Genomic DNA, 25,693 nt, shown 5'->3' with positions numbered 1-25,693 from the left:
TTAGTCGCAATTTGAAAGGACAGGGACCTCTCAAATTGCAGATTTAGATTTAGATGGTTATGAAGATAAAGAATAAAACGGTAAGCACTTCGCTAATAGTATATTTTATTTCAATCATAAAACTGGAATTTTATATGTAATTTGAAAGTTGAATTTTCATTAGACCAACCTAATGAAATTCATTAGACCTACGTTATAAGACACAAATATCACTGTAGAACAAAGGAGTACAACATTTAGTACAAAGTTTCATCTGAAAGTTTAACATGTCTGAATGTGGTCTGAACAGCTGATCGCTAAAATCAGCTGTTAACTCTGCCGATACTAGCGACATTGTTGGATTCATTGAGAACTAGTCCTTAGTGAGCTTGAGTTTAATACCAACAACATCAAAGGCGCCGACAAGAGTTGCCCCTACTGATTCGATTGTTCTTATACTGTGGACCAGCCGGCTGTTGGCTCACGTTCATATTTCGATAATAATTATACTCTACTGTAACAAAAAAAAAAAAAAATGAAAGCGTGTTTGGTCATGTTTTACCCAAATTACAAGCTTGCAGGTAAAGGTTGTTTACTACAGTTAGAGTTAGGGCCTACTTTCATTCTATATCTTATGGTATAATAATTTTTTTTGCAACGTGTAGAGATTGGAAAAACAATTTAATAAAATCATCCGAATCACACTCGTTCATTATATAGGCAATCTTGCGGGTAGCATTTAAAAGAACCTAGGAATATTAACATTTCTTCAGTATATTTGCTAGGGTTTCTTGTCATACGTACATGACAATTTTGCTTAGGTTATTCTTTTAGGCTTTCCTTCTAGGAATAGCTCAAATGTTTTGAATTTAGCGTACATAAGGTCTTTATTTTAGATTACGTTACTAGCACATATTTGACGAAATACTAGGTTTTTCCACTTCGGTTTAACTGATGTATGCAAATGAAATTTTGACAGCTGGCGATTGCAGTGTTACTCATTTCCACGCCCACTTTGTTTTGGGCGCATAAGTTAATGGCGGACGGTCGTTCAATTTTCTTCAAACATGGCGGCCCAATGGCCACTCTATATCTCTCTCTTTCTAACTCGTTGAGTAAACGGAACTTATGGACATATTACACTAAATAAAGCTTAGCAATGATACGCAATAAAGTTATAATATAATATTTCACTGAGCTCTATATACTGAAATAGAAAACACGAACAAACATTACGGCCTGGTCTAGATCGAAAGACATTGACTGTGCCGTATTTCGCATTTTTGTGTGAAGCTATGTAAACTGTGAAATGTTCGTTTTCGGTTGTAATAACTGTAAATGGCTAAAATACAATAATTTGAATAATAACGTGAGGCAAGGAGACGTTTGTAGTACTATAAATTGTAAGAAGGAGTTATCCTTATTCCGAAAGATTCAGGAAGGTGAGTTTATAGAATGTAATATATATTTTATGAAAATAATAAACTTTATTTCAATAGTGGAAGGAAGGTCTTAATTTTTTTAAAGAACACGATATCGAAACTATAATACATTTTTTCGTCTGCTAGGGAAAGAGTCTGTGATCAGGCGATATAGTAGCGATCCTGGTGGTGAGCAACTATCTATGTTTGCCAAAGAGTATTTAATACTTATAAACCCTTTGATGTTTGCATATTTATTAAGTATTGAGCTTCGTGACTGTGACATAATCTCGTAAGCAACGATTTATTCAGTTGTTTTTGTCTATGGTTGTTACAACCGAAGCGGGATTTTGGCAGCGGCAGCTCTGTAACTGATTCGTATTTTTCTAACTCGTTGGTATTTCTGGAGTTGGGCACACTGCTTAAAGCTGGCAAGACTGCGTCCGAGACGATTGAGAAAAACATTGACAAATAACAGAGAGAAAAGTAAGCAAGTACAATATCTGTTTCATATGAATGGAGGTTAAAATAATTTTTATACCTGGAATAATCGGTACAGTGTGATCATCAATTTCTTACGTATTAATTGTTATGGAGCCTGTAGTTTCTTTACCTGCAAGATATATATTAGGTAAATGCATAGCTATTCCTCAGAGGTTAAGGTTATGTCGAAATGCGTAGCAAGTGTAAATATCGACAAAAATTAATTCTAGTAGCAATGATAAAATTATCTCTTGTTGCCTTTGCTTACCTAATGCATAATCCATATATTTATGATTGTTTGTTATCATTCATGGCATATGAGTTTGATTTATAGAGTATCAGCACAGTGTATGGGAGTCAATGAAAATTTCCTAAAGTAAGTAATTGTCATTGATTAAAGTTATGTCACGTTCTAATGCCATAATCACGCCACAAAACATTGAGGGGAATTTCAAACATTATTGTAATTTCGGAATTCAGTCCTATTCTTGCACGCAACAGCTTACATGCTTGTACAGAGACTTCCTATGCAGGCCGGTCCCACTCCAACCCCTATCTAACAAAATCTGGGAAAATTTCAGTATACGGATTCCTCACTGACAATTATATCTTACAATATTAAAAATAGCAGATTTATATGCATTTGTCGAATGCGCATCACCATGCTTACAAAAAGGCACTTTTCAGTGCCAATAATTTATTTTGTGTGCACAAGGTTGGAATTTTGAAGTAAGAGGGAAAAGAAGGAATCTGTGTTCTGAAATTTACCCCAAAATCTCTCAAGGCAGGCGGCGAGTGGTCGTACGCTGGCATATGGACAATTCAATACACAAATGGGTCCCACTCTACCTCTTGGCCCTCAACGCCTAGCTTCCTCGGATCAGGTGCTCCTCACTACGGTCATTAAGCCAACGGAACATTTACTACTTGAGACCGGTCTTCATAGGAACTATCTATATACAGTATGATACCCACAATGAATGAGCTAGAACACCGAAATGAAAGTATGAAGTATAAGAGTACATTGTAAGAATTTTGCACGGTATATTAAGTGTCCAGACCAGCCTCATGAGCTAGTGGTCAAAGGTTCTATTCCCAAACACAGGAATTTTTCCTTAAAGGAGAATGTTCCTGTGTTCATCTGTGGTCTGTAAATTAGGTTAGGCTTAGGTTTAAGTCCTCTCCAGGCACTTCATAATAATTCTATTATATAGTCCCGACGCTGTTATTTCCGGCGTGACTCCGCCTCTTTGCTTACGTCTTAGAAAGTGAAGGCTCTATAAAGTCTAGGTAGGTAGTATCATTCGCCATTTTTGTTCTTACGTTGCCGAGCTACCATACGAGGAATCTATTTGCAACACCATTAAACATTATCATGTCGTAACTCCTATGATAATAAATCAAACGCAATGTAATTCAGCAAATAATTGAGCGGCAAATAACGTCTTCGTATGCTTTCTGCGAATGCCAACTAAAGAGCTAAAATGGCGGGCGATTATATTAAGTATTTATCGAGCCTTAAGAAATGAATCAGCGAATCACAAGATGCACACGTTTAAATGTAGCTGCCCTGCAACGCGATTGGCTGCTGGAAATTAGAGCGACGGGACTATAATACCATTGGGGCAACGTAACTCCGCCTTCTAGGCGCCCCAATCTCAGAAGTGGGTTACACAAATAAGCCATTGCCAGGAGAGACCAGAAATGTCAAATGACAACCTGGTGACATTGGAGAAGCAAAAAATTAAGTGTCCGTGCACAATAAGTAGCCTAATCATAATGAAAGAATGGGGAAAAGGAACTGGCCATCCTACTGCATTATCCCCTAGCTTAGTTGTCTCATGAGTGATGTCTTATTGGTGTCACTTATAAGGTTCCAACTAATCTTTGAACTGCTCACTAAACATATGGTAGGCCTACAAATAAAAGAATGAAAGTAATAATCCGGAAAAGGTAAAGGAGGCAATTTTTTTTTGCTTCACTAGCTTCTGTGACATGTAGTTAGCAGCCACAAATACTTTCAACATAAAAATCGTTTGATACTTAGGCCTACCTATATATTCTAATGGAATTTTGTAGCTCCCTTCCCTTCTATTTGTTATCAGTATAACACTCGAGATGTCCAGGACGCAAAACTAGGGAAATGGGATATTTCCCTAGTAATTCATCTTGAACCTTTCTCATGTTATGCTGGCAGTTAGTAGAGAGGGAAGTGAGATTGTCCTCCTTTAGTGTGGTTTTTCTGGAGAATTACCGATTGATTTAACTAGAAAATTATGTATGACTGGTTAGGTCACTAGACATTAAATGAAGCTCAAAAGTAATCACGGTAATCTAATATTTGCTAGAGAGAATGTTAATAGCACTGCATAATATGATGATAAATGACAGTAGTTTGTCCATCGAATGTCATATTTGTTCCATTGTGTAACACTAGACAGATTGTGGCATATGTCGTAAAATGGAAGTGTCTCGAATTTTTTTAAAAGAGAGTTTAATATAATTTGTTCTTTTCATTTCAGCACATACTTTTCAGAAGCAGTTTAAGACATCTTCATGGTTGGTAAGAGAGAAGCACAGTCATTTATCAGAGATGAATGGAGAGTTTGATGGAACTAAGCCTGTTGAGCAGGCAATTCACAGGAAACTGACTGATAGCTTTAGCCCAGTTCATCTGGATATTATGAACGAATCATACATGCATAATGTACCTCGTGGATCTGAGACACACTTCAAAGTGATAGTGGTATCCTCTAATTTTGACAAGTTGCCCTTGATCAAGGTATGACTTCATTTAATTCGTTTCGTATGCTAAGAAAAGATATTTGTTTACTTTAGGAGCACCAAATGTGGCCAGATGTCCAGATATTGTGACATCTATGATTAACTTTGTCTCAGTCCTCGGTTTCCTATCTCCTCATCTAACCCACTCTAGCCTTGTTACATTATGTCACTTACCTATCCCCTCATCTAATTCATTCTCATCTTGTCACTTAGCTATCCTCTCATCTGACCCAATCTAACCTAGTTACTTTCCTCGCCCAGTGTCACTTACTATCCCCTTATCTAACTCACTCTAACCTTGTTACATTCCCTGTCACTTTTCTATCCCCTCATCTAACTCATTATTATGGAATTAAAGGTGTTGCACACCAATGGTTTCACTCATATCTCATAGATAGGAAACAGAAAGTTGAAATCAATACAACTATGAAATCTACATCGACATGGGGAACTATTAATAATGGAATTCCTCATGGATCAATATTAGGTCCCCTACTTTTTCTAGTGTTTATAAATGATCTTGCCCCCCTTATAAAAGATGTAGGTCATCCCATATTATTTGCAGATGACACAAGTATAGTAATTACAGCCAATAACTCCAACACATTCCAATCTTCAACAGAAGAAATTCTCTTCAAAATATGTGACTGGTTCTCAGTCAATAAATTAGTATTAAATTGTAACAAAACTAACATAATTCAATTTAAATCCTGTCCAAATTCAACGTTGCAAATTTCTAGCGCAATAATTAACAATGGATCCCTATTAGAAACAACAACAACCAAATTTCTAGGCTTAAAAATCGATAATGTGTTAAATTGGAAAAATCATATTAAAGAAATTACCCCCAAACTAAATTCAGCTTGTTTTGCTATTAGATCTATGCGAAAGATAGTAAATATCAATACCTTAAAAACAATATATTTTGCATACTTCCACTCGGTAATGAGTTTTGGAATAATATTCTGGGGAAATTCCACAGATAGTAACAATATATTTCTATTACAAAAAAAAGTAATTAGAATAATAGTAGGTGCCAAATCTAGGGAATCGTGTAGGACTATTTTCAAAAAACTACAAATAATGCCCATGGCTTGTCAGTATATCTTTTCATTAATAGTCTTCCTCGTATGTAATCGTGAAAACTTTGTAACTAATTCAACAGTTCATAGCATAAATACACGTCAAAAAAATGACTTTCATACTCCATCGGCAAGTCTATCGTGCTATCAAAAAGGAGTGCGTTATATGGCAGTAAAAATTTTTAATAGCCTCCCTATCGATATAAAAAATGAAACTCAAAACATAAAATTATTTAGGGCCAAATTAAAGAAGTACTTAATTTCTCACGCCTTCTATTCTGTAGGTGAATTCATGACATTCAATAACACTTCATGAAATTGATACTAAAATTATGTGTTGTACTAGTAGACTATATTGTAAATCTCATCTGTATATATTTCATCTAGACTGTGACTATAAATTAAGATTTTATAATAGTATTAAGTTTTTTGACTTGTTCCATATTCTAGCTGTAAGCATGTATGAATACCATGGAATGTTAATAAATACAATACAATACAATACAATTTTAACCTCATCTAATCCACTTTAACTTTGTTACATACCCTGTTGCTTATCTATCTTTTCCTTTAACCCATCCTAACCTTGTCACAGTCCTTGACTCCTATTATTTAGCTATCTCCACATCTAACTCATTCTAACATTCCTTTCGTCCTGTCACTTATCTATCCTCCCATCTAACACACCTTAACCATGTCACAGTCCTCAGTCTCCTGTGAGCTATCCTCTCATAATACAATCACTACAGTCATGATCAGTGCCAGTTCATAAGGGCACATGGTCAAGTGCCCTCCCAAAACCTACATAAAATATATTACTGTATTTACTTTTATTTCCCAATAAATTATAAACAGATTTTAATTTCATGAAAATGGTGACTTCAACTGTTAAATTGTGAAATCTGGGTTAAAGATAGAGTACAAAGTCATAGGAAAGTGTAATTCGATTTGTGGTTGTGCTGTTTTGAATTGAATTTCTTTTTTTTTTTTTTTTCTTCTATTCTATTGGCAGTGATGATAAGTAGTGGACAAAGACAGGAGCTAAAGATCCGAAACATTTACCTGGGGGGGGGGGGGGAGTCTAGTCTCTGTAAACATCATCTAGACATGAAATGGGTTTAGTGTTAGGGAAAACTAATGTTAGGCAACAACTAGACGGAAGTAAACACAACGAAATCGTTGATAAGAATAGATAGGGTTACCAGATGTAAAAAATGAAAAGCGGGACATTTTTTTCTGAAAAAAAAAAAAAAAGCGGGATTTTTCACAAAGAAGCAGAACATAAAAATGTGACACCATTTTGAATAATTCTGATAAGAATGTAAATTGCTGAACTTGGTTTACACTAGGACTGATACAAACTATTAGTAATCATCATCATCATCATCATCAAAACAAGCATAAGACTTAAGGCTTGTTGCAGTCTCAGTGAGTCACTCTCGGTTCACCTTTTTTTATTTTTTTTTTTTTTTGACAGCCCAAAGATCTCTTCTCTTGGGATAGTATTGAAGCAAGGCTTTGGAAGTCTATTACAATTCATTCGTTGGACATGGTTTTCCCACTGCAGCTGGTACTTGTTTATAAACTGTGAGACTGGTTGCAGTTTGGCCCCTTACAGCATAGGACAGTTTTACACACACTGCACAGTGTGCAATATTCCCAATCTAGCTGGACAAAATTAATTTCTCACTTTCCTTTGGTCAGATTTCCATGAAACTTTATATTCAAGTTTATATCAACCATAGAAAGATGTGTTTCAATTTTGATTTAAATCGGGTGATTAAATCAACCCTTTCACATAAGGGTGGGAACAATATATTTGTTTTTAATGAACATATTACACTGAAAATAAGTTCTTGGTATGAAATATTTCTCCAATGTAGAATTTAATGTTTAATGGGAAAATGATATTTATAAATTCCCTTAAATAAGAGTGAAAATATTATTTTCTTTTCCACAGGACACATTGTAGGCCTAATTAAAATTAATATGTGTATTAAATATTGAAATATTTGGAGTATTGTAATAGGACAGAATATATTTTGAAACACTTCTGTTAAAGAAATAATTGATTTTAATTAATTTATTTATTTTGACCCAATGCCAGGAACATTAATATTTGAATTAAATATTTAACTGAAAGTTAATTTACATATTATAACATTATTCTCAGTTTCATAATTTCTTGTAGTGAATTATCTAAGTTTTACTTCACTCAAAGTGATATGGCAAAATAAATAATACACTTTATAACACAAATGTGCGAAATAATTTGAATTTACAACAATTTCTTTAAACAAAAGATTTGTTTCAAATCGGTCATATTATTTTATGCCGTAATGAAGAGTGTATATACAACTGAGACAATAGATCTGCTGTTATTTGTCTAGAATAAAAATTATAACACTAATAAAAATATGGGCTAATTTATAGGCGTGCTTTTATTTACTATCCATTTCACTGGAAATATCGCCAGATGCTTCTGACGTTGCCGAGCTGCTTACTGGTGGACTGGGCAGTAGCAGATTAAGCACTTGTGGTGATAAGCTCCCACTTTTCTTCACGGGCAGTTTTCTTAATGAAGAAATGAGGGGATCAGATGACACCAGCAACATTGATAAAAGATCTTGATTTGTAGATATTCTTGACTTCGTTCTGGTATGTCCTTCCCTAAACTTTCCCAAATCTTTGTTCCTTGCTTCTTGTGCCTCTTCAGAAAGTTGTCCAATGGGTAATATGCAAGATTTTATTATTTCTGTGCTGTGAACTAAAATTTTGTGAACTGTTACCGGCATGAAATACCAGGGATATAAATGTTATGTTTTATTTAACGACGCTCGCAACTACAGAGGTTATATCAGCATCGCCGGATGTGCCGGAATTTTGTCCTGCAGGAGTTCTTTTACATGCCAGAAAATCTACTGACATGAGCCTGTAGCATTTAAGCATACTTAAATGCCATCGACCTGACCCGGGATCGAACCCGCAACCTTGGGCATAGAAGGCCAGCGCTATACCAACTCGCCAACCAGGTCGACCCAGGGATATAATTCCATATAGAGTGTTTTTGTTTCTGCTGTGTATAATCTGAATGCTTCTAAATTTATATCGTAACCACTTGCTATTGTTTCCAAAATCACACAGAATCGTCGTTAAAGTTCTTCATTAATTCCAGTAATATCACTACTTTGTTTTGAATTTCTGAAGAATCTTCTTGCAGTATTACCATCATTACTGGTTCCACTACCTGGTTGAGGTTTGTCAACTATGGGACCCATATCAGTTCTGAATTTTTCTTGTATTACTTTTTTCCTTTCGTTACATACAGATTTGTCCACTGTTTGTTGAGGTTGGATAAAAATGTGTCCAATGTATTTTTAATCTGAACTTCAATGTCATGTGAACAATTTTGTAGGCCTAAAACACTCACACAGTGATTAAAAATTTCCTCATTTCGTGGTTCTTTACTGCTTAGCCAAACATGGAATAGTTGCCGCCGCGTTACCGTGTGCATCGCCACTGAAAACAATTAATTGCTGATAAATGCGCAAGAACGCGCAAAGTTTGAAACAAGGATTCAACACTCTAAATGTTGTTTTATTAAATGCTAAAAGAATTGTCGTAACCGGACGTGACCGGAGATACTAAAACTCCAATTATATTTGGAGAACTTGAAAAAAATTTTTTTTTTCAATTGTAATATTTAAACCCTATTGTAAGAAGAAGAATAATAATTTACAAACTAAAAATTGAAGTATCATTAGTAACAACATACCTGTCTGAACAGATTCCATGTCTCAGAATACAAATAATAACTATCAGCTGGCACTTTTTTGCCCACACAGTAAGCTACTTTGCGTACGACTGAACTGGAGCGAGAAATGCAAGGAAGAACTCAGTTTTCCCACCCTTCTAAAAATAGCTTGCTCCTGATCAAACAGTAAAAGCTATCCGTCACAACATTCTCCAAACATTAAAGAACATGAATTCATATTCATCTATGCCAAACTAAACGAGTCGAAATTTGATTTTTGTCCACCTAGATTGGTAAAATTGCACACTGTGCACCGGTTTTATATTCAAATAACTTAAGTAGTTCTATCTTTCTCTCTGTCACATATGGTCAAATCCAGTTATTGACAGTGTACCATATCTGTCCCAGTATGCAGTTTCAAATATATGCTTATATTATAAGTTATATGAATATGAAACCGGTATGTGCCATATCTGTCCCAGAATGCGGTAAGGGGTTAAGTTCTTGCATGATATCTTCATTTCTTTTGCGGTCCAAGTGACTATATCCTATTAGTAATAATATGTATATTATAAGTTTATCTTTTTTTAATATGTCTGTGATGACCCAATTTGTTTAAGCAATGAGTGTTGCTTGTCATCCAGTAAATAACTGAAAGTTCATACAAGAGAGATGTCTTAAATTGTACTTCACAAACACAATTCCTCTGATGAACTCCACACAAAGACGATTTCTCTCCCTGGTCCATTGAGAATGTATGAGAGAAAATACCCTCTCCACATATACATTGTGGCTTGGTATTGCAAAGTAAAAATTGCAGATCTGAAGAAGTTCGGAGCTTAACTCAGGATTTGAATGCTTCTTCAGGAAGTTAGCCCATTGTCTGTCTAAGGAATAATTATAATCTTCATGAGTTAGGTTAACTGCATACTGTTTGAGGGTTGCAGAACTGGTCAAACAGTTATCTTGAATCGCGAAAATATGTATTTTTATGTCCTGTAGCATTAAAAAGCAGGACAATGTACGATTTTCTACAATGCCTGGCAGGTTGCAGGACACACACCTGAAAAGCAGAACATGTCCGGAAAAATCTGGACATTTGGTAACCAGGGCCTGATTTACAATTTCAGAGGCCCAGAGCATAATTTTCTTCATGAGACCTCTTCTTTTCATATATGACTAGGCCTGTCTCATTTTATTTCAAATTCTGTCACCTTCTCCTTTCACCACGTATTTAATTCTCTATTTTGAGGAAGTGAATAATTACATAAGAAAAGTATAACAGGAACACATAGGTCTACACTAATACAAAGTAGCTGAAATATAATATATTTGGTATGGGTTCAGGTTCATTTTGTACTCCTTAGGCCATGTGTGTTATATTTTTGTCGATCCATATAGTGCAATGGATACCATACTTGCCATTAAAGCGTAAGTTCTTGGGTTCAAACCTAGCCAAGAGTAATGATGGCTTTTTAATGTTGTTAATACTCTTTCTTCGGAAGAAAAGGAGAAAGCTCCTTAGAAGGAGTAACTTTGCAGCACATAAAAGACTTCTGTCTCTAAAGGAGAGGTTTAAAAAATATATGACATATATCTTGACCCCCCTCAAAATTCAGTTCTACTACTCATCATTCTGTATTCGAAGGTAATTATTATTCCTGCCTTCCAAGGACAAAATGTCATAATCTTATCTTGGAGGTGTTAGTAACCCCTAGCAATCAATTTTTTATGTTGTAGATAAAGTAGTTTTAATTTTGCCAGAAATTGGAGATGAAATAGATCATAATTTGGAACTTTCAGTTCAGTTAATTTTGATAGCTTTCTACATTAACATAATTTTCATAATTTCAAGGGAAAAATTGTTCCAGGGCCGGTTATCGATCCCGGGACCTCTGGTTGAACATACCAGCGCTCTGCCAACTGAGCTACCCAGGAACTCCACCCGACACCGTCTTAACTTTTCCCTTTATATCCACACAACTCGCGTGGGCTGACGAAACGCCAGAGACCCACATCGAGTGGATTCCAAGTCACACAGAGAGAGTGTGCACTCGATGTGGGTCTCTGGCATTTCGTCAGCCCACGCGAGTTGTGTGGATATAAAGGGAAAAGTTGAGATGGTGTTGGGTGGAGTTCCTGGGTAGCTCAGTTGGCAGAGCGCTGGTACGTTCAACCAGAGGTCCTGGGATTGATACCCAGCCCAGGAACAATTTTTCCCTTGAAATTATTCAAATCTGCTTTACAGGGAGCTTTACCTGGAAGACTAGATTTGCATAATATATACGTCACTGTGTACGTTAACAGAAAACCACAATTCCAAGTCACACAGAGATTGTGTGCACTCGGTGTGGGTCTCTGGCGTTTCGTCAGCCCACGCGAGTTGTGTGGATATAAAGGGAAAAGTTGAAACGGTGTCGGGTGGAGTTCCCAGGTAGCTCAGTTGGCAGAGCGCTCGTACGTTCAACCAGAGGTCCTGGGATCGATACCTGGCCCCGGAACAATTTTTCCCTTGAAATTATTCAAATCTGCTTTACAGGGAGCTTTACCTGGAAGACTAGATTTGCATAATTTTCATGTTGTTATGCTGTAGTACTGGTGCACCATGCCAACTCCAACCAGTATTTACTTAAATCTGCTCTCTTGTAACCTAACCTACATGTGTTTTATTTATCAGGTGTATTAAATACATGATAATTCATTCATAGCTTTCTACCCAAGGACAGGTCTTTCACTGCATTCTCCAAATCTTTCCTAATTTCTCCCTTCCTCCTAGTTTGCACTTATGATCCATATATCTTAATGTCATCTATCATTTGGTCCACACCTGTGGGGTAACTGTCAGCGCGTCTGGCCGCGAAACCAGGTGGCTCGGGTTCGAATCCCGGTCGGGGCAAGTTACCTGGTTGAGGTTTTTTCCGGGGTTTTCCCTCAACCCAATATGAGCAAATGCTGGGTAACTTTCGGTGCTGTACCCTGGACTCATTTCACCGGCATTATCATCTTCATTTCATTCAGACGCTAAATAACCTTAGATGTTGATACAGGATCGTAAAATAATCAAATCTATCTGCCACGAACTTTTCTCCTGTTCACCATTCCTTTCAGTGCATTCTTCAGTAGCAGTTTCTTCGCAGTCAGTGACTGAACCAGTTCCTTTTTCTCTTCTAATTATATATATATATATATATATATATATATATATATATATATATATATATATATATTCGTGTATTGTGGTTAAAGTCTTCCTTTTACTTGTATAGTTCAACTCACAGTTCACAAGAAATATTACATCTTGCTCGTAGAGATAGTTACTTTATTTATCAGAAACTACACTCCTGAGAGTATAGTATATACTATACCATACCTCAAACATGATTACAATGTAAGATGTATGTGCAGAGACCCGAAGTATAGTATAATATGGTTCATTTGTGCCCTGACTGTAACCTGCAAAATTTTTTCTGCATTTTTCCTCATGTCAGTGAGGAAGTGTAGGCTAGAATTATATTGAACTTTAAAAATAAAACAAATGTCTCAGGACTCAGGAGGTTATAGCAGTGGTTAATTATATTATGTAAAAAAAATCGTGTCTCTCGAAGTGAATTTACTATTTGTGCAGTTTATACAAAGGTATCACTGCTGTACTTTGTGTTTTATTGCAGAGACACAGATTGGTGAATGATATCCTTAAAGATGAGCTAAAGAATGGTGTCCATGCTTTGTCTATCACAGTGAGTAGGCATATTTAACTACATGTAGTAGTATTTGTCTTTATAATGTTTTTCTTCTGTCCTGAGCTTCTATAGTGCGAGTCGAACCTAATGGATTGACGCACTGCCATTTCGTGGCACTATAGTCTGGCATCCAGATCGCCAGCTTGGATAATGTTCTTGCCATCTCACAGCACTACAGTGTGGAAAGTGACCTTTTGCATATTTAAGGAACTGGAGAGAATCTTACCTGAATTTCAAAGCAGTAGGCTAGTTCAAAATATCGTCTATTACATTTTATACACATGTTGCAGTGATGTACTGTGGCATTCATAAAGTCAAGAAAGTTTGTGCATACTGACTGCGCAGCTATTTCATTGCAGTCAGTTTCACAATAGCTGTGTTCCGTGTCCTGTAGAATGTACCTGGTACAGTTGTTGGCGCGAAAATAGTCATTTGTTAAGTGTGAGGTTTTTTGAAAATGAATGTGCGTATTGATAATCCTGCCAACTGCAGAGTTCGATCAGTTATTCGTTGGGCTATTCAGAATCACCACAGAGACATACTGCCATGTGGAATTGTCTTTCTTCATGACAGTGCTTGCCTGCATACTGCCAGGAAGACAAAGGACTTACTATGTGATGAATCTTTTGGGTACTCACCCTACAATTCGGACTTGCAACCAAGAATTTTTACCCGTTTCTTGCTGAGAAAAGACTGTTACTCGGTTTCTTGGTCTGTTGGTAATCAGTCAGTAGATTAGACAGTCAGACTATCAGTTGGTTGGGCAGTCAGTCAGTTAGGCATTCATTCAGATGGTCAGTCAGCTAGTTAGTCTGACAGTAATTCAGTTTATAGTTGGTCAGAGTGTCTGTTGGTTAGTCAGTAGTTGGGTAGTTGTCCAGTTGGTAAAATAGTCGGTCATTCATTTAATCACTCCGCCAGTCAGTAAGTCGGCTTGTAAGTCAGTCTCATTCAATTGGTCAGCAGATGGAATGACTGACTAGTTTACTGACTGACAATATGATTACTACTGAGAGACTTACAGACTAGCTGACTGATTGACAGACCAAAATATTGCCTGAAGGACACTGATGGACTGAACAATCTGCCGACCATCTGACTAACCGACTGATTGACTGAGTGAGTGGCAAATGTGTAACCAACTTAGGCTGAATGACTGACAGGCCACCTGACTGACCAACAAAATATCGACTGATCTAGAAACCATCTGACATATTGTCCGTCTGAGTGATCAGATGACAGATTAATCAACTGACAAAAAATGACTTAAAAATACTATCATAGATTGGTTGAATCAACAGGCAGCAACTTTTTACGGTGAGCGAATACTTAAACTCAGTGGCGGGTCATGCCTTTCTTGGATGGGTGTTCACAAAAAAATATGAATAATGAACACACATATATTCTCGTATAGCTGAGTCAGAGAGAGAAATAAACGAGTTCTAATATTCATGCACCAAATCTACGCATGTAAAACCAAAATTAAAACCATTAAACTAGGGTAGAGTAAAATTAATTCATAAGACTCACCTTAACTGCTGTTGTAGATGGTGTTGAAGATCTGGATTTATTTGTAGAGAAACTCCATTCGCCTAGTTTTGAGCAATGCAAACTTATCAATAACTATTACTGAAGTTTCTAATGTTGTTAACAAGTTTTTTTTTTTTTTTTTTTTCTTCCACTTCCAACATAGTCTTTTCTTCCCCCCCCCCGCTGCCAACATAGTCAATGTACTTAATCGGTTTTCTGTCATGGTGTTACGGAGGAATGTTTTAATTCTCTTTTCATTTAATACACTCACAATTTCACACACGTCCGTCTCCAAACTTCAAGTATTACTGTTTCAACTTTCAATATACACCAATGTAGCTTGTATTTTCCTTACTTTCCTGAACAAAAGACAACAGAATCAGCCCCTGTGCATAACGGTATTTTGAAAAGAAAGAGTAAAGAGAGAAAACGAGGAAAGAGGGAGAAAGGAACACGATGCCAGACCCAAGAAAGATGGAGCATCTCTCTTTCTCTGTCACTAGCACATTAAGACTTGTGCGAGCCAGAGCTATTGTAACCATTGTAACAAACCAGAAAATATTCTCGCCTCAGGCTATTTCACCCTGCTAGAGAAAAATTGTGCGAGCTGCTGTCAACGTGTCCAGTGGAGATTTAAAGACACACGTCACACGAACGGGGTGCAGCAGCTATACTAACATGCTATGTCTGTTGTTCCAAAGCATATCAAACCTGACTTTTACAATCCACTATGACCTGAAATAGCTATTGCTTCACCTGTGGAGTAACGGTCAGCGCGTTTGGCCGCGAAACCAGGTGGCCCGGGTTCGAATCCCGGTCGGGCAAGTTACCTGGTTGAGATTTTTTCCGGGGTTTTCCCTCAACCCAATACGAGCAAATGCTGGATAACTTTCGGTGCTGGACCCTGGACTTCATTTCATTCAGACGCTAAATAACCTAGATGTTGATACAGCGTCGTAAAATAACCGAATAAAAAAAATAAAAAAAGCTATTGCTTTACTCCTGCATGAAAAACCCACTGATCACCCTTTCATTGTTACTTGCGTTTTCGCGTTGAAACTCAAGAGACATAGGATACAAGAAAAAGTATTGGACATAAAAACCATTCAGAGGGAGTATGTTTCATTACTATGGAAGCAAATAACTTTCAAAATGTCTGGTATTTTTCATTGAAAATAAATCTGAAAAAATTTTTATTTGAACGTCTAATGAACTTAGTTTGCAGCATTTGCTGCACAAGCCACTAGTAATATGTAGTAAGCACTAAAAACTCTGTTAGAAGTGCTTGAGACCTTTGCTTTTCTGCTTATGTTGGCATGTGGTTGATCGCTGTAGGAACCAGCAGAAATCACTCATCCTCCTCGAACCGTATTGACCCTGGTACCTGGATTCCATCATTGATATGTCCTGATAGAACCTCTCACCATGTTCGGTACCTAACAGCACCGAGATTTGATGAAAAAAAAGTCAAGGTGTGAATGAAGAAAGTGCATTTTTAAAGACATGTGACAACCTAGATTCTAAAATGCTCTAAGCATGTTATATACAGGGCATATCAAAAGTCCGGTAACACTTTCAATATTTTATTACACAAAAACTACTAATGATAGCACTTTCAAACACATGTCAGTTTAAAGTCAAACTCTCAAAGTTCATTTTACACCTTACAGAGATTCAATATGTGAACCACGAGTGACTCGGCAGATGTCCAAACGATAATCAAACTCTTCCCATACCCTTTTCAACATATTCTCTGTGACTGTGGCAGCAGTTTCTCGAATTCTGATTTTTAGTTCCTCTATATCACGTGGCAAAGGCGGTACAAACACACGGTCCTTTAGGTTTACTCTCAATGCATACAATATGGCTACTCCCAGAAGTCCCAGCACTGTGAAAATATATCGAGCTTTCAGGGTGCCAGTATCTGGAAAGAAGAGATTGATGTTTTCACAACTAATATTTATCTTAACAGCAATTCTATCAGCAACGTATTCACTCATAAAACCTGTGGCTCTTCTTCCGATGCAAGCTGCCCACATTTTCTTGTTATATTTTCCATTGAAGAACCAATTTCGAATTTCGCACTACCAATATATTGTAAGGCTTCCCTATTCAACTTCATTGTCATTGTTGGGCTTCCTTTGATCAACTTCAACTCTGACAACTGTGTTAAATCTTGGTTGCTAAAAGGCAACAGACATCACAATGAAAAAACATAACAGGGAAAGATAAAAATACTGAAGAAATGGTTAAGCTGTGGAAAATCTTCTATTAATTTGGGTACCGGTATGTAGTTTGGCAAATGCCTTTGTTGTAAACCAATTTATTACTTTATTAACCCAAACTAAGTCAATTTATACTAATATGGATTTAATTTGTATTCCTTCTGAAAGGTACATTAAAATATGAAAATAAATAAGGGTTAATTATATTTTTAACATGATTTTTTCCGAACTCTGTTTAGGTCTTGAATTCCCGGTGAACTGAGCAGTAATCATCACCCCATCTGTGTCAATAAATTTTACACAGAATTTCAGAATTCTCCAAAAAAAAAAAAAAAAAAAAAAAAAAAAAAGACACTGGTAATAATAACAACAATGATGATGATGATGATGATGATGATAATAATAATAATAATAATATTGTTATTGTCTTTATCATTATTATTATCATCACCATCGTTATAATTATCATCACCACCTTACTTACTTACTTACAAATGGCTTTTAAGGAACCCGAAGGTTCATTGCTGCCCTCACATAAGCCCGCCAGCGGTCCCTATCCTGTGCAAGATTAATCCAGTCTCTATCATCATACCCCACCTCCCTCAAATCCATTTTAATATTATCCTCCCATCTATGTCTTGGCCTCCCTAAATGTCTTTTTCCCTCCGGTCTCCCAACTAACACTCTATATGCATTTCTGGATTCGCCCATACGTGCTACATGCCCTGCCCATCTCAAACGTCTGGATTTAATGTTCCTAATTATGTCAGGTGAAGAATACAATGCGTGCAGTTCTGTGTTGTGTAACTTTCTCCATTCTCCTGTAACTTTATCCCGCTTAGCCCCAAATATTTTCCTTAGCACCTTATTCTCAAACACCCTGAACCTATGTTCCTCTCTCAGAGTGAGAGTCCAAGTTTCACAACCATACAGAAGAACCAGTAATATAACTGTTTTATAAATTCTAACTTTCAGATTTTTGGACAGCAGACTGGATAAGAGCTTCTCAGCCGAATAATAACACGCATTTCCCATATTTATTCTGCGTTTAATTTCCTCCCGAGTGTCATTTATATTTGTTACTGTTGCTCCAAGATATTTGAATTTTTCCACCTCTTCGAAGGATAAATCTCCAATTTTTATATTTCCATTTCGTACAATATTCTGGTCACGAGACATAATCATATACTTTGTCTTTTCGGGATTTACTTCCAAACCGATCGCTCTACTTGCTTCAAGTAAAATTATCATCACCACCACCATTATTATTATTATTATTATTATTATTATTATTATTATTATTATTATATGGTGCCACAGATTTACGATTTTCAGTATACAATTTTCGCTTCACACATACATAATTAGTATAATGGATATGCGTCTATAGCAGAGCTGAGTTTCTTGAAGTCTGGTTCAGTTCGAGGAAATTGTAACCTCAAGTCAGGTTTTACATTAAGTCTGCTTCGATGTAAAGCTAACGAACTATTACTCAGTATTTTGTTAAACAAAACACATTTTATATTAAGATAGGTTTGCAGATTTTCAAAAATAAAAACGGAGTCCTGTTAAGTTAATGTATTATTATGTACCATTCTTACTGAGCTCATGTATGTGCTTGATCAGCTGACATATGCACACGTTATGATGTAATATACAGGGTGTTTAAAAAATACGGGGCATAATTTCAGGTATGTATTTCCCACATGTAGACAATCAAAATAGTTCATTACAACATGTGTCCGGAAATCCTTTATTTCTGAGTTATGGCCTTCACAACATTGAAATTCACCGGAACGTTTTTCTTTCCGCAGGTTGTTGCCGTCAAAGGAGACATTAAGAGGGCACTCTGACAGTTCATTCTGAGGCGAAGGTTACATTCAGTGTTGTACTTGGTACTTGGATCGAAGGTTTCCTGATCGATGGATAGGTAGAGGTGGCCCAATTGCTTGGCCTCCACGCTCACTTGATCTGAACCCTCTCGATTTATACTTGTGGGGCCATTTAAAATCATTGGTTTATTCGTCTCCGGTGCCTGATTTGGAATCCCTTCGGAATCGAATTGTGGCATGTTCTGAGGACATATGCAATACTCCTGCAGTTTGGGATCGTGTTCGCAGGTCAATGAGACATCGATGTGAGGTCTGTGTTCAAGCAGGAGGTGGACATTTTGAACATCTTCTGTAATGACAACGACCTGCGGAAAGAAAAACGTTCCGGTGAATTTCAATGTTGTGAAGGCCATAACTCGGAAATGAAGCATTTCCGGACACATGTTGTAATGAACTATTTTGATTGTCTACATGTGGGAAATACATACCTGAAATTATGCCCCGTATTTTTGAAACACTCTGTATAGGTACAGCAGTAGAATTCCTCGTATCTGGCAACTATGGGATGAAGCCAGTGCCGAATAACTGATTTTGCCGGATAATTGGAAAATACGTTTATAGGTTGTGTAAAGACATACTGTACTGCACAAACATTTTTTTCCACGTTGAAATTTAGTAATTTTCATATAGATATTTAAAAATAAAGTTTTTAAATACGTACAATATTTGTTTTTAGTGCTGAATATGGTAATGTTCATAATTACAGTAATACATAATAGCATAAAAAATACTAAAAGTTTTTGTAACCTTATGACAATTTTAAATGACAGCCATATGGCAAGAAGAACAGTGTAGCCAATGTCGCAACTATAAAGATGATGATGTAGCACTCAATGATTTTAATCTCTTTAACATATCTCTAATGTCTGTTTGTTTATATATACTATCTAGGCCTATCACTTGAATGAAACTTATACGTGCTGTAGGAACAGAGAATTTCACACTTTCCTATTTAGACTCATCCAACACCTCTTCGAAATGGGCAAGTTCAAGTGGTAAATTTAAAGATATTGTCTCTGCGCATTGTTTGCAAGGTCCAAGTGACAGTTTACCGATGCTACCCGATCTGTTCTAGGGACATAACAGGGTTTTCAGTCTGTGTTTCCATGCGTGAACAATGTAAAGTGTAAGCACAATATGCGGCATGTGCAATTCACGAAAGCTATTCACATCTTCGTCTGACTCTTCCCTTTTGCATGAACGACTGTTTTTTTTGGCCTAGCCAAAACTGCCATTGTTTTGGTATTGCCGGTTATTTGGGTGTCAGATAAGAGGAATTTTACTGTAGATGTATTAATTATTTTCTAAAATATAAATTTTTAATCTTGGATACATTTTATCCAGACACTCAGTGTTAAGGAGCTGTAATACATTTTCCATGGTTGCCAAGACAAACTTTATGCAAATTATGTGAGCTTCCTCTTTTTAAAAACGGACACACCAAGTTGACCACCATTGCAGAAAATATTTCACCGATCCCGGAACCAGCTCTGTCGAACGCAGTATGAGAATCACTATTCTGAACTAAGCTGCAGGCATTTTTACCAAACTGCTGGATTGCTTTGTGGCAATTACTGCATTGAATTTTCCCAACCTCATGTATAGAGTGTTCCAGAACTTCATACATTGCTGAACATGTGTATGGAACATAATGAATGACATTTTAAGTGCTCCGAAAAACAGGTGAGATTATCTTCATTTCCATAAATAACTCGCAATTATGCAAAAAATCACTGGACAAACTGTAGTGCTGTAAGACAGCAAGAATGTTATCTGTGAGAGCTGGTGATCTCCTTATCAGACTTTTAGTGGACAAAGATGACAGGAATGCCAGCCCCTTATGTTTGACTCTTTCTGTAGAATGAGATTGTAAAATTCATTTGTGTACACTCATATATTGGGACAAATTAAACTCTAGAGCAGCGACAGATAACAGTCTCTCTCAGAGAGCTTAGCTTCTCCTGCTTCCATAGTTGCTGTTGTATGTGGGTTATAATGCTGACTGCTCTGTTTACAATGCGAGTTCCCCATCCCTACTCTAAAGCAATAGAGCACGTTCAGAATAAACGGTATTTGTCATTTTTATGACATTTGAAATAATTATTCTTTAAGTTGGCATATCTGTGGAATTTAATAAAAGTACTTATTTATTAGTATTGATCATACTACAAGTTTTTAATTCGGGTTACGCAATTTTATGGTGAATTATCTTTTAACACAAGAAAATAATGAGCAGTTATATCCTCATCATGCTCCTTTTACTTGTAATCCACTTTTTTTCATCATCCTTCTTCCTTTCTTCCTCATTTTCTTCTTATTCTCCCACCTGGTTTTTTATTGTTCTCTTTCTTCGCTCTACTACTTTATTTTTCGTAAAAATGTTTACATTTCTTAAACTTTTAATAGGGTCGTATTGAGAAGGAGGGGACCATTGAAACACTTGTTTCAAAAATCTCGTAAAAGAAGCTTTGGAACTTTCGGTTAAGAGCAGTGGAATCATAATAAAAAATAATTATATTTGACGTATTTGAATTGTCGTATCAGATTCCAATTTTAATAACTATTACAGTGGATGATGCATAATTTTTATTACAGGCCAAAACACCTGCTGAATGGGACAGCAGTTCCAAGCAAATATGTCCAAGTCCAGCGTGTAGGGGAGGATTTGGGAAGTAAGGTACTGGTGTATTAGTGGTATGGAGAGAGAATTCGTGTATCAAATCTGACTAAACACTGTATGCAACACTATTGGCTGTGATCTTGAGATGAGATGTTATTATTAATGTGCATAGCCAGCAGAAATGCACTGTTAGAGCACAGTACATTTTTTTTGTAATTTATTGAATATTATATTAGGGAAAAGTGAAATTCTGATAAAATTAAAAATTCAGAGATACTTAGGTTTTTTTAATAGTATTAAAAATGCTGTAAATTTCTGTATACAATTAAAGTAATTGCCACTCTTGTAATGTCTTCTTTCAGTATTTGGGCAGTCTCAGTTTGTTGCTTCATTTCTTCAGTGAAGATCTTGTACCATAACTACCTTAGGATAGTAGGATGTTAAGGTTTCCACCTCTCAAGACAGTAGACACTGGGTAGCAGTAGAGATGTCAGTCCTATCTGTTTGCCATCTTTACTCTCAAGAAAACATCTGGTTTTTATTTTTATTAGAGGCTGAATGAACCTAGGACCATAGTACAGCTGGAAAGTTTTAATCAATGGGAAAAAATCTATAATTCCATCGGGAATCGAACCTGGGACTTTCTACTTCTCAGCACAATGTCTTAAGGGGACAAGGTACTCTAGGTGTTTTCATAGTGCATAATGCTGATTTTAAGTGATTATTTCTCCGAAAGTATAAAAGGTGTTATTTTCAAATTTTTAAATATTACTCTACATGTTTTTAGGATTATATTGGTAGTTAATTTGTTATATTAACTGCTACAATTGAATTTAAAAAAATTATATTGAAATGAAAGAAGAAAAAAAAATTAAGTTCATGCACTTTTCTCTTGAAAACTGATTAATGTACATGGTTAAAGTTTTCATACATATACGTATCTACGTTGACTAGCATAATTAGAGAGCTAGCTCGATTTTATCTACAGTAATCTCACTAGAGATTTTGATTTATCTAGAGAAAATCAAAACTCGAGTGGGATTTAATTGACTATTACATGATTAGAAGAAAGTATATAAAGATTAGAAGTAACGGAAGTACTCCAATATAATAAAATATTAATTGACTTACGAAAATACAACTGTCTTCAAATGTATTATTGTACCATCTCAACGTTAAAAATGTTATACTAGATGCATGCTAGATGGCAGTAGTGTGTTATGATTAGCTGTTTTCTAGTTGCCAGTTGTGCCAACTATGGAATTTTCATTGAACTCTGTAGACGGTTACTAGTCAAGAAGGCTTTGTTGATTCAATTTCATTTTTATTAAAATAGTTGCATTCCACTTCAATTATCCGGATCCCAGTAATCAACGTCACTTGACAGATGATTTTCAATAAATCTTAGTATTAAACAATCTCTTATACGTGACTATCCATAATATCATATAGTAGAAGCTATAACGTAACCTAAATAATACAAACAAGTGTTAGAAAAGTTTTAATTAGGGATGATGAAATAAACAAGAAAAGTTTTAATTAACGATGATGACATAAAAAATGAACATGAATAATTTTATAAGAAACAATTATTGAAAGTACAATTTTCAAATTTGAATGTTTTAGTGGTTGGTGGTTCAGTTGATGTTATAATAGACTTGTGCGTAAAAGAAGTGGAACTCGTTGATGTATATGGTGTATTCCTCAACTTATTCAGGATTTCCGAATGGTGCTCTTCATTTATTTGTAAATTGGATTTCAGGGAAGATGCATAACTATGACCAATGATCTTTATTGATACTTGTTCTTGAATACCAATGCGAGTCATATTTGAAAGTGCTGTGCATCGACTGGAGTGGTTTGTTATTTTCTGTTTTTTTTTATATCCAGACCAATGCAGTTTGAAATGTTGACAAACAAAGAAACAAAAGCTAGGGTAGTGATAAAAATAAACAAATGCTAGGGATGCGATAAAATTAAACAAATGCTAGGGACACAATAAAGTTGTGCGATAAGCAGCCATGATTGGTTGAAATACGTCTTTCGTACTGTTTTATTGGTCAAAAGTAGTATGACGTAGTAAAAGTTTAATAGTCAATTAAAAAAAAAAAATAATATAGGGTAAACTAGGTAGTTATTGACCAGTATACAGTGATTGACCGCTTCCTTTTTTCAAGTATATTGTGAATAAACCACGATCGTGATTTCACTTTTTGCTGCATATACCTCTAGTAGCAACCCTTATTTGTGGTTAGTTGTCGCTGTTCATCCCACTGAGTTAGTGTCTGTTGTCTGAGAGGACTGAAATCGATTGGAAATGCAACTGAACCTAAACAAGTGTAAGTAACTAGAGAAATTGCTAAGAATAATGCATCCAATAATTTATTTATTCTGCAAAGGGTACATAAATTCTGGTGCTCGTTTTTACACTCACAGTGTGAGAAAAGGTATAAGGTTTCCGTCCACAGAATATTATTTTGTTAAAGTTTTTATATGACATAAAAATGCTCCGTGGTCAATCACTATAAAGTGAATGGCCGCAAACTACAGTGATTGGTCGTTCATAAATTATTTGTTAGAATAATGACCAATTTGCTCCAATTCTATATATGTTATCGGTTAAATGATGGGGATTTTTACAGGACTGATACTATATTATAATGCCTAAGCCAGGTAAAGTGCATTATACAGGGGAAGTTTACGAAACGCTACAGAACCTGTCCACAGTGGATTTGATTTAAATGAAGCTGCCAAGAAGTTTGGTGTCCTAAAAGCAACCTTAGCGTCCACAAGCAAATATTCCGTTGAAGGAAAAGTGTTCTTTGGTCCTCGTCCAGTGCTGGGTGAAGCCATTTGTAATAACATCAGAGAAATGACACACACTTGCTTCTGATAAGACACAAAAGAGAAAAATGGAAGAAGAGGCAAGAGAAGGAAGGAAGCGAATAAGAAATGAAAGAAAAGGCAGCGAGAAGAGTTCTTGTCTTATTTTTTTAACTTGGTTATTTAACGACACTGTATCAACTATGAGATTATTTAGCGTCGATGGGATTGATGGTAGCGAGATGGTATTTGGCGAGATGAGGCCGAGGATTCGTCATAGATTACCTGAAATTTGCCTTACGGTTGGGCAAAACCTCGGAAAAACCCAACCAGGTAATCAGCCCAAGCTGGAATTGAACCCGCGCCCGAACGAAACTTCGGATCGGCAGGCAAACACCTTTGCCGACAGAGCTACGCCGGTGGCGAATAGTTCTTAATGAGAAAGATCAGAAGAAGAGAAACGAAACAGACAAGAAAAAAGTGAAAATTGTGAAAATGTGTTGTTCAATCACTAATAAATGAGTATTCAATAACTGTGCAGTAGACGGTCAATAACTGTAAAAGTGGACTTGTTGTGTTTATTTAATTTATCTTTGCATTAAAATTTTATTTTTTCTTTTGTTTATTGATTTTGATTTGTTTCTGAATCTTCACTTGACCCAATGCCTTTAAAATTCTCTCAATAAGTTACCACTGTTTTCCGCTATTTCATTGTTTTATTATTCATTAGCTTAAGTGGTCAATCACTATACAGTTTACCCTACTTTTATAAAAATTCTACGAGAAAAACCTGAAATTTTCGACACAAAAATATATCTAAATCTTGTAATACATATTATATCAATGTAAAAAGTACTACTATTAAATCATTATATGATGTACAATGAGCGTGCAAAATTTCAGCTCTATAACACTAATAGTTTTTTTGTGAGCTATAGTTGCATATATACATAAAAATGTTTGAAGGAAACCACGTTAAAAATTAACATCAATTTCTGACTTGTTTACAAATCTACACTTATTATAATATTACCGTTACTATTTAGGCCTACATAATTACTGTTAATTTACCACACTATCACTACTGGTATTAAATCCTGCACGACGTTTCCGCTTTCACAGTTCAGTGAAGGGACATGGCACTACTGATTTAATGAGACACTTGCTTCAATTAAAAACTGCTGTTTGTAGGTTAGACACATAGCAACATTATAAAACTATATGCATTCTTGATCAGGAAGATTAGAGAATATATTTCCGTTAAAAACAAAAACTTCAATTTTTTTTTACAATTCTGAGTACCTTGTCCCCTTAACTGCCACACTATCTCGCCCCTCTGAAGAATATTTATTTAGAACGA

The 25,693-nt window shown here is 35.9% G+C and overlaps 1 protein-coding gene across 6 annotated transcripts; it reads left to right on the top strand.

Moving 5' to 3' along the window:
• The first annotated feature begins 1,732 nt into the window (after nt 1-1,732).
• LOC138705183 (bolA-like protein DDB_G0274169) lies at nt 1,733-22,928 on the top strand. 6 transcript variants are annotated; one of them, XM_069833894.1, is made up of 5 exons: nt 1,832-2,031; nt 4,406-4,665; nt 13,172-13,240; nt 21,486-21,567; nt 21,873-22,928. In XM_069833894.1, the coding sequence occupies exons 1-4, from the start codon at nt 1,992-1,994 to the stop codon at nt 21,564-21,566; spliced, it is 450 nt and encodes a 149-aa protein (XP_069689995.1). In that variant the 5' UTR covers nt 1,832-1,991; the 3' UTR covers nt 21,567; nt 21,873-22,928. The 6 variants fall into 6 exon arrangements, with proteins under 6 accessions (XP_069690000.1, XP_069689998.1, XP_069689997.1 ...); XM_069833899.1 differs by lacking the exon at nt 21,873-22,928 and having other exon boundaries at nt 1,733-1,886; nt 21,486-21,859; XM_069833897.1 differs by lacking the exon at nt 13,172-13,240 and having other exon boundaries at nt 1,820-2,031.
• The last annotated feature ends 2,765 nt before the right edge of the window (nt 22,929-25,693 follow it).

This window comes from Periplaneta americana, chromosome 8, assembly GCF_040183065.1.
Source record: "Periplaneta americana isolate PAMFEO1 chromosome 8, P.americana_PAMFEO1_priV1, whole genome shotgun sequence".
In the NCBI taxonomy this organism is placed as follows: domain Eukaryota; kingdom Metazoa; phylum Arthropoda; class Insecta; order Blattodea; family Blattidae; genus Periplaneta; species Periplaneta americana.
Note: the sequence above shows the minus strand (reverse complement) of the source record. Positions and strands in the feature narration are given on the sequence as shown.

What these genes read in the sequence shown, in the direction of transcription:
- LOC138705183 (XM_069833894.1), top strand. Translation starts at nt 1,992, where the DNA reads ATGGAGCCTGTAGTTTCTTTACCTGCAAGATATATATTAG. An exon ending in ACCTGCAAGATATATATTAG is followed by an intron (nt 2,032 to 4,405) that starts GTAAATGCATAG and finishes TTTTCATTTCAG; the next exon opens with CACATACTTTTCAGAAGCAG. An exon ending in TCCATGCTTTGTCTATCACA is followed by an intron (nt 13,241 to 21,485) that starts GTGAGTAGGCAT and finishes TTTTTATTACAG; the next exon opens with GCCAAAACACCTGCTGAATG.